General features: G+C 35.8%; 1 protein-coding gene across 7 annotated transcripts in view; it reads right to left on the bottom strand.

The window, feature by feature from the left end:
• Positions 1-6,271: 6,271 nt before the first annotated feature.
• Positions 6,272-10,573, bottom strand: part of USP45 (ubiquitin specific peptidase 45) — a 65,015-nt gene continuing 60,713 nt past the window's right edge. For 5 of the 7 annotated variants that reach the window (XM_060030183.1, XM_069541359.1, XM_060030186.1 and 2 more), the window contains one exon: positions 6,272-10,091. In XM_060030183.1, coding sequence (XP_059886166.1) covers positions 9,961-10,091 — 131 coding nt within the window. In that variant the 3' untranslated portion in view covers positions 6,272-9,960. The remainder of the gene's footprint in view (positions 10,092-10,573) is intronic. The other 2 variants (XM_060030188.1, XM_060030189.1) reach the window with 2 other exon arrangements.

Raw genomic sequence — 10,573 nt, 5'->3', positions numbered from 1 at the left:
TGTACAGAGCGCGCTCAAAATTTTTACTTTAGCAACGTGATCCCCCTTCAAGGGGAGGTATGTTCCCTTCCGAAAAGATGGCTTGAGTTCGCGGCACTCCTTTCAGACTACGGAGGGGCCCCAGGGTCAAATGAACCGACTCCGGCGGGTTGCTCGGTGCGCCCTTAGCCGTATTTCACACCGACCAGAGTCTGGCCCGAACTTCCGGAATGCTCCCGACTTGGGTCTCATGGAGCGCCTCCGAGGGCTCCGCCTCCAGGGAGACGGGACGTTGGTGAAGTGACCGGTGTAGATGGTAGCTATAGCGGAGACCTTAGCTGACCCCCGCAGCGGTCACTCTTTGTTAACCTCGAAAACATAGCGCCCCCTTCCGGGGACACTTGCTCAGCTCTGCCTCACCCTGCTAGTCCTGTTGTTTCGTTCCTTCTCTAGGACCTTTAGGGTAAAGTGGCGGAGACGTCCCGTTTCCATCCTGCTGCCCCTTTCTCTCAACCACAAGATGGCCTCCCGACAGGACTTACGCAATTCAGTTCTTCGAATGGAATACTTTGATTCCATGGTGTTTTAATATGAACGACGTTCAGGTATCAAAAGTATCGATTTCCAGGCTAGAAGCTACAAACAAAACTGTTCCGAAGATACATTGGAAAATAAATATTGGAAATAAATATTGGAAAGTGCCTTTCTAGAGAGTAACATGAAACTTTTGCGCACCAAGTATCTAAATTGTTTCATTGGGAATTGTGCAAAAGAAAGAGCAAATAACAGTAGAAATAAAATATTACGAATACAGCTAGATGGATAAAGAAGATAAAGATAGACGTGAGAATAGATCCGGTTTGCATGAAATCCAGTCTTCTTGAAGAAACACTTGAAACCAAGATTCTCCTGCATCAGCGTTAGAACAAAGTCCTCAATAGCTAAAGATTCGCTGGTCCTCAAATCCAAGTAGCCCACAAAATACAACTTCATCTTGGGAGAAACGATAACTAATTACACCTCTACCAACACAATAATGTGAGGGCATAGTATTACTGGAGGCAAAAAGAAAATTTGGTTCCTTTGACCCTTTCCATAATTTCACAAAAAAAGCGCGCGCACACACACACAAAAGGATGACACAACAATCTAGTGCGATTTTTATTTATTTTGGGGTATTTTTGGCCAGCCCTGCGGTTTGTGGGATCTTAGTTCCCCGAACAGGTATTGAACCTGGACCCAGGGCAGTGAAAGGACGGAGTCCTAACCACTGGACCGCCAGGAAATTCCCTAGTATGATTTTTTAAATCACTTTATGGAACAAAAACTAGGACATTTACCACATATTATCAGTGGTCGTCTCTGATTTTGCTCTGTGATCATTTTCCAAGTTTTTGCCCAGGGCCTGATTTTCAAGTTTCTCTGAGAAACATTCTAATCAGAGAAACATTCTATCTTCCTTGTGAAACCTGATTGCCCTAGAGAAACTTTCATATGTTCCTACTTTCTATAATCATCTTGTATTTGTTTGCTTGTTTCCCTAGTAAAGTTGAAGCAGTTTTCTGGTAGTTTTTTGTTTTTTGTTTTTCCCATCTCTGTGCTCCAGCTGGCCAGCGTACTGCTTAGCATACAGAAAGTTCTCCATTTGTCGAATGAGAGAATTATTAAATAACTCACGTTTGTTCCTTCTGCCAGTTTAATGAGGCACTCTCAGCAATCACTGTTTGCCAGACCAGGAAATGAGTTTTACAGTCCCATAGTTCCCTTTCCCTTATTACTTTCACCTAGAATTTCCCTGTAACTTTAGGATTCGAAGGAGACATCATCAGGCACTTGTATTTCAACACCAGACTTTCTCACAGTGTATTTTTGTATTCAAGTGTCTATTTGAGCAGCTATTGTGTACACGAGCTGCTGCAGTCCAGTCATTCTGCACCTTGATTAGAAAGTGCAGTTAACAGTTGCCATCTTGCCAGTCTTAGCAATCTGCTGTCTATGACTAACAATCAGGGCGCTTCGTAAGTTAAATTTTTTATTAACTTGCCCTCGTTGCAGAGTGTTTGAAGGGGAGGATATATTCAAGTTAGTACTTTGCATTATTATGAAAACAAGTTATCCTTAAGGTAAAGTGGAAAAAGGTTAAATGAGATGTGGAAAAGAAACAATTAAATATTCCTACTTCTTGAGATCTGAACTTTTAAGGTGTTATTATGTTCCATATCACATCCATCTTAAAATTTAAGAATAAAAATTATTTAATGGTAACTAGACTTGTGGTAGTGATCACTTTGTAGTGTATACAGATGTTGAATTATAATGCTGTATATATGAAACTTATATAATAAAAAGTTATTTAAAGCTGTGGTATATACATACAATCAAATATTATTCAGCCTTGAAAAGGAATGAAATTCTGATACATGCTACAACATGGATGAACCTTGAAAAGATTACGCTAAGTGAAACAAGACAGACACAAAAGGACAAGTGTTGTATAATTTCACTTATATGAGGTCCCTAGAATAGGCAAATTCATAGAGACAGAGAGCAGTTGCTGGGGGTTGGAGGAAGAGAGGAATAGGGAGTTATTATTTAATGGGCACAGAATTTCTGTTGGGGATGAGGACAGGGTTCTAGAAATGGTGATATTTGAACAACATTGTGAACGTACTTAGTGCCACTGAATTGTACACCTAAAAGTGGTTAAAACAGTAAATTTTATGTTACATCTACTTTACCACAGTAGAACTACAATGGAGGATTAAAAAGTATATAAAGCTAATATGCTACAAGCAAATTATTAAAAATTACAACTGTTTTAATTCTTAAATAATAATTCTTAAAACAACTGTTTAAATTCTTAATAAATTACAACTCTTTTAATTCTTACTTAAGCATCTCCTAGAAAGTAGTGAGAATATGTGTCATAATGAAATATGAGAACATACAATAATAATTCAGTTATTTAACAATGGACCATGTAAACTATTATACATAGAATGGATAAACAAGATCCTACTGTATAGCACAGGGAACCTATATTCAATATCCTGTAATAAACCATAATGAAAAAGAATTTACACAAATATATAACTGAATCACTTTGCTGTACAGCAGAAAATAAGACAACACTGTAAATCAACTATACTTCAGTAAAATAAATTAAGAAAAAAACCCGAAAAAACAATGGACCAAACTGGGCTTTATGCATGTAATGACCATTTAGACCAGATTGGAGAAAGTAAGGTACCCCTATGTTCACTGACTGGCATATTCTTACTTAAAAATCTTTTGTGATTCAAACTACTGTTTCTATACTTAAGTCACTTGTATGATGTAGTAGACATTATTAGTATTCACCAATATCTGATTCTCCACTGACTTACAGCACACAGAAGGTTTAAGCCTCCTTAAAGTTTAGGTAGTACTCAGTGAATTACTTCTGGCCAATGGACTGTGGGTTAAGTGATGACAGTTATTTCTGGACCTAAGCTTACAAGAACTGTAAGCATTGTCACATCAACCAAGAAGTCTACAGGCAGATAAAGGGGCAGCTACAGGTTGGTATATTCTCTGTCAGCCACGATCACTGAGTTGCCTTATGGGAAACAGTGGCCAGAAAGAGCCCCAAATCAGCGAAAGACTTTGCAATGACCACAAAATAAGTTGCTGAGATTCTGGAGACATTTGTTAATAAAGCACAAGCCTAACTTAGCCTGACACATATAGATATTGGTAACAGGAGTTGGGTGCTGCTCAAAGAACTGAAAATATGTGGCATTAGCTTAGAGGTTGGTTGGTATACATAGGAAACTAATATTGGAGGCTAGATACAGGGACATCACATTATGCAATGGTAAAAAATTTAATATAATTGTCATCCCCAATAACCTGAGAGGCAGAAAATGTACCTACTGACTTTTGAGCTAGGGGAAGAAGTTGAAAAATAAGTGTGTGTTGGGTACTATTGGATGTATTTGGCACGGTATTTTGGGAAAGAGTGGAGCTCAGAGAGGAATGGTTGATTTGTAGAAGCTGACGCGAGGGAAGAGGCAACCAGAATTTGACCCTCACGTTTGTGTTTTTCAACTCCAAGCAGTAGGAGATAAGCAGTAGGAGATAAACTTGAGAAAGCCTTTAAATGACAAAGGATCATTAAAACTCAGCCTTGCAGCAAAGATCGTAACGAAGGGTGTAAACATCATAGTTATTTTGGAAATTTTCAGTGGGTTAATTAAGGATGTAATTAAGGTAACCTTAATTTTTTTCTCACTTGGAAAAAAAAATAAACCTAAGGACGGAAATGTGGTTAAGAGGATGGCTCTCCCATCAAAGCTTATAGACAGAAGGTACCTGCCATAAGGTCAGGAGAGAGGTAGGGAGGTAGGAAATCAAAGAAATACAATCAACCCAAGAACTAGTTGTCTCAAAAAAAATGGTATGGTTACTGGCATATAAATCTGACCGTCAACGAAGAGGGCTACTAAGCTTTTAAGAGTGGTACTGGAAAAGAAACCATAAGCCTTGGCTAACAGAAATTGTGACTATTCCAAACTTTAAACAAACAAACAACTTCAGCCCCCAATTATCGAGGAAACAGATTGAAACAAAGCTGTGCAACTTTCAAGGATGGCATATTCCTCAACAGCCATTCAGATGTAGCCAAGGAGGATAATAAAAAAAAAAAAAGATTCTTCCAAGGGGTGAAGTCTGGAGTCACAGAGAACAGTGGAGAAGGGAATTCTTAGGGAATAGAGGAAAGGTCTAACAATGAACATTCCCCATGCCCAGGGTAAGAGATTGACAATATCTCCATTCGTCTTCCCCTTTCTGAATTAGAATGTTGATTGTGGTTATAGTTCCACTGGTTTCACCACTGTACAGTAAGTGTGTGGAAAACAGAACATATTCTTTTGGCTCCTGGGTCTCCAGACCAGTGGGAGCAACACCCAGACCTGACATAGCACTTCCAAAGAGCCTGGCTCTGGAATGGTGGATGGTCCTTTGAGGCTGTTTCTCTTGAAAAGGGAGTCACTGTGTTCCACGTGTAGAAAGAAGAGCTGAGTATTTGGTGACCAGAGGGTAGACTGTGAGAGACTTCTAGTCCATTCTCCTTTTCTTCTGAGCCCTGGGAGACTTACTCTTTCCTACCCATCCTTCCTTGCAATTAGGCAGGGCCAATGTGACTACTTCTGGCCACTGGGTTGTGCGCAACGCATCCAAGATGAAGGATTTCATTGCTGATGCAAGACCTTTGGTGTTCTCCTCCCCTGCCAGTGAAGAGGCCTGGCATTAAAATGATAGAGCCAGAAGACAATCAGCCAGAGGATTACAGAGTCACCAGTCGGAAAACAGTTGCTTTTGCAGATTGACCAGACTCACAGTGATTTTGGGTGAGGAAGAAATAAACTTTTGTTGTGCTAAGCCACTGGGATGTGAAGTTATTTGTTACTGCAGCATAACCCAGCCTATTCTAATACATATGGGAATGCAAACATTTTAGATATTTCTGCCTGAGTGCAACTTAAAAAAAATGTATGAAAATGGCTTCAGGGGGTCTGTGAGCCTCTGAAATTACATACAAAAATCTGGGGCATATATTTTTCTAAGAAGATGTAAGTGCCAAGATTTCCCTTCCCAGCCTCTCTATTGCCATCAGCAGGAGTGAGGAGAGGGCCCCAGAATTAAAACCCTCCACTTCCTCCAACACTCATAGCTTCTCTTTGGGACTATCAGGACTAATATCATACACCTTTTATCCCTAGAACACCCTTCATCCCATGGACCTTAATTCCCATATGGCTCTGTGGGTAATGTTGCTTGATTTTTCTCCATATCATTTACCATTTGAAATATCTTTTCTTTAATCTTCACATCTTAGAATGTCTATTTCCTCACTTCTTGGAGAGATTTCTATCTCCCATGGTCAATGCTGTATCCCCAATGCCTACCACACAGCAGATATTCAATAAATATGAAAGATGGTCTATAACATTCATTATAATCTCAAAGAGCTTCATGACTTAAAAAAGGTTAAATACAAAAAGGTAGACCAAATGTTTCCTAATGAATTATCCTGCCTAAAAAACTCAAAGAAACATCTGAAAGGATGAAGACTCACCCTTGGCAGACACTGAAATCTGAATGAAAGAGGCCCATGAGATATTTTATTTGGAAATCATAAACTTCTGAAATAGGAAGGATATTTTGAAAGCAAATACAGTGTTTGTACACAAAATATTCTGTCAATAATGTGCATTGAAAAAAACTCCAGGACCAATCTTGAAACATAAAGTAAATATGAATTTAATATTTTATGCATGTTTATACAGTAACATCAAAATAATACTCCATAAGTTACATAGCTATTTTCCAAAAACACTGCAAAAAAAAGATAAAATGGTAGGAATGATATATAATCAATTATTACTCAAAATTTAAAAATATAGTCATCTATCTTTTAAATAGATTTGAATTGATGGATTTCTACATGAACCAGAACATTTTAAATATCTAAAAATAGTCTTTCTTAATGCAGCAGATAATATATAAAGAATCACTTTTATTGCACATAACATATCTGGTTTAGGCTTATTTTTTCAGGTAGCACGCAGACAAATTATGAGTATGAATTTAATAAAAGTAGGCAAGATACTATTTTATACCTCAAAAATTAGATGAAGGTGATATATTTCACAGCTTAATCCTCAGGAAATTTTATTCAGATATCATATAAGATCATTGACTAAAGTCAAACATGCGAACTAAGAGCTCTTAAATACGTATCATAGTAAAATAGTTTTGTTGGCACATTTACAATAAGAAAACAGGTATCAACTGCTCTTAGAACTGAAACCACTCTCCCTGGCCACTCAAAAAGGTGGCCTTCACATCAGTTTTAAAAACATTAAATGACAAAATCTTAAATATAAACATACATTTGGTTATGTCAAAAATATTCACATAATTGGCATATAGTCAAAAATGTATCATTTTAAACATGGAAAAACTAGGGGAACCCGAGGTTAGATATAAACCAGTTTCTAAATAAAGCTAGTTAAACTCCTGTTTTACTTCTTAAATTCATTTCGCCAAACACTAGAGTAGTTTTTTTGAGGATCTGTAAACATTCTCACTGATTTGTACTGTTTCCTGAGGTCATCTGGAAGCCACTGTTACTAAAGTAGCTCACAATTTAGTACCCCTGCAAATGTGCTTTGGAAATATTCAAAATAAAAACAAAAATTTAAATGTAGATCCATGTGTAACTTAACATACTCTCTCTATTACAAAAGCTATCTTTAGGAAAGTCTTAGATCTCAAAATCAAATTCATTCCATTACCAGCAGACCTGGACAAGCAAAGCATTCATAAACTTTAGGCCATAAAAAAACAGATTTCAGAATTAACTCATTTAACACTGTGGAAATGAAAATAAAAGTATCTTATTACTTCTAGAATAATGTCTAAAACTTACATAGGCCTTTTCATTTTAAAACATGTTAAAACAGTGTCAGCCCAGGGCCTGACCCTTAGTAGATGTTCAATAAATATATACTTAATGAATAAATGTGAAGTTAAGCATAAAAACTACTGTGGTATTTGAGTAGTGAGGTAATGTTCTGAAGCTACAATGTATCACTCACTTAATGAAAAATCAGTCTTAACTGGTATTCAGAATAAAGCTTAAAAGAACTCCTAATTTGATAAATTTAGCACTAGTTCATTTCCTGGCATCCAATGAAAAGAGGAACTAGGCACTTTCCTTGATTCTTGCCCTCACTTATCACTTACCATCTCTACTTAACTCTGTAAGGGATAAGCCAAGAGGCAACAGAAAAGAATGGTCTTGTTTGTTTCCCTCCTTTCTTGCTTCCTTTCCCTCTTTCTTCCTTTCCCTCTTTCTTTCTTTCTTTCTTTCTTTCTCTCTCTCTCTCTTTCATCTATCCATCTATCAATGAAATAAGAAGCAGGTGACCATCCAATGAAAAGTGCATGCCTCTTAATGGTATCTTTTCTAGGAGAAAAATGAGACAATTTAATATTTACATTTGGGGGAGGGGATGGTAATTGTCATTACCAAGACGGTTGACTTGAATAAAGAGGATTAACTAATAGTTTTCAAAAAATTTCACGGCTCTGGTACTGAAGTCTTCAATGTTAACGCATTACAATTAAACAGAAAACATTTAAACACTGTTTACCTTTTACATGACACAACCTGAGTTTACAGCTTAACTTATAAAGATACATTTCTCCATCATTTCACTGTTAAAAATCAAGAAAACCACTATTATTGAAATTTCAACAGCTTGAAAATACAATTTATGCAATGACATTTTTAAGCTCTGAATTTCATATATTATTACCATCTTTAACACTAATCACAATTCCATTCATCCATATATCAAAAGGCGGCACTGGTAACCTTGATAATATTACATATACTTAAATATTAAGAAGGGTGAGAGTCTTCATGAAATATTTCCACACATTAACTACAGCCATTATTCTTATCCTTCCTTAACAAGAGGACAATGAACTAGGACCAGGCACTTACCCAGCATCTGCCTGTACTATCATTCGTTAGCCCTAATGATTAGGATGCTTGAAGCATGCAGTTATGTGTTTTGATTTAATAATGTAACACCAAAGTAGTCATTTTTTAAAAATTTAAGCCTAAGTAATGGTAACATTTTCATGCCAAGTTTTGACAGCTTAATAATTTGTTTTCTAGGGGGGAAAAACTACCATATGTTTGCTATTAATTATTTTAAAAGAAAATCCAAAATGCCAACTTTATGCTCCATTAAAATAAAAACTAAACCTATTTGAACTTACTGATGATGCTTGCTGAAGATAAAAGGTGATCTCAAAACCCCAAAACTATGATTAATATTTACTGATCTACAGAACTAGAAAATGTATTACATTTTCCTATTAAGCATAATAAGAATATAATTCTCTATCATTTACAAATATGATTTGGTAATTTACATTTCAAAGGTATCCTATGGTCCCATATGGATTAACAACTTCTATTTACCAATTCTGCATGTAACAATTATCTATAAATATATTTTGACTGGCTAATCTCTTGCAAATTATTCTCAACTCCATCATGAATAGGCTGCAAATAATATGTTGATAAAATATTTCAGTATTTTTCCAGTTCTCAAAACCTCAAAGCAATAAGCTAACCAGTATATTATTTGTAAATCCATATTACTGAAGCTACAGTGGTACCTTTTTATATGGTTGAATCATACAAAATATGACAAGGTCACTATGCCAATTGTGTAAGTATATGTTATAGCAATGTGTCCCACACAGCAGTGTAATATACCACTGGATAGCCCTGAGATGATTTTTAGTGAAGTGCTACATGAATGAGCAATTTTTCTTTAGTTATATATTTATTTTAATGTTTATTAGAAAAAAATGTAACTAGCACATAAAATGTAGAATATGCTCAAAATAAGACTATGGCTTAAAAAGGCTAAAAATAGGCTTAAAAAGCCTTAAAAAGCTTAAAAAATAATAAGTAAACAATGGCATACGAGATATATATACATATATATATGAAAACAGAAAGGTGGTATTGACTCACATTTGGGAAACACTGTTTTAAAGGAATGATTTGACTTAGCCAGCATCATTTCTGAATGCTTGTAGTAATAAGCCACATTATAAAGGAGTTTCCTCTACTACTGTAAATTCTGTGTTTTTTTTTTGCCAGGACAAATATGTTTTTAAAAACATGTGCTTACATTTATTTTAAGAATATAATTTTGAAAGCTTTAGTAAATTTAATTTACTTTAAAAGGATTCACCAAAATGGTAAACATGTCCAGGAGCATTTGAGGGACATGCCATTCCTACAGAAAAGACTACAAAGACACATTGCATATAATGGTTGTCGCTGCAGCATTTAAATAAAAGTGATCTAAATAATCATTACCATTAACAATTAACAAATAATTATAATATTCTTTCATAAAAAAGAAGGTACGCTTGTGCGCTAAGTGCTCTCGATTCTGGAACCACCTGCACGTAAGTGTCACTAACATGGACCCACTGGCCTGCTGATTCACTATCAGGTTCTTTCAAACCTAACAAAACAAAAAGAAATATAATTTTACAATAAGTATGTTCTGACTTTACATTAAAGACAACACATTTATCACAAACTCTAATGCTAGACTTTATTGCATAAGGCTGTTTCTTCTTGGGCTAAACATCTTCCAAAATGAACTCTTTCAAAGCGTTAATATTAGTATCATTTACTTTAAATATCTAGTGAAATATTAGATAGTCTTATGAATATTTATTTATTCAAGGAAAAGGGCATCTGCACTAAAAGAGAAGGAAGAAAATACACAGTTAGTTTGCTGAAGTAAATTTTCAACTCCAACTCTAGTCTGAGGACCTGGTATGTCTTTAAAAACTATTGGTATTGTTAAATAAAATGCTATTCCACTGCAATACACAATGACTTAACACCTTGAAAAACTGGGTGTCACTTCACATGACCTGAAGGGTACAGTTTTATGATATTTAAGATTATCTAGGTACTCTTAAAGGTTTTCCTCAC

This window comes from Delphinus delphis, chromosome 14 (assembly GCF_949987515.2).
Source record: "Delphinus delphis chromosome 14, mDelDel1.2, whole genome shotgun sequence".
NCBI classification, from domain to species: domain Eukaryota; kingdom Metazoa; phylum Chordata; class Mammalia; order Artiodactyla; family Delphinidae; genus Delphinus; species Delphinus delphis.
This window is presented reverse-complemented; position numbering and strand designations above follow the sequence as displayed.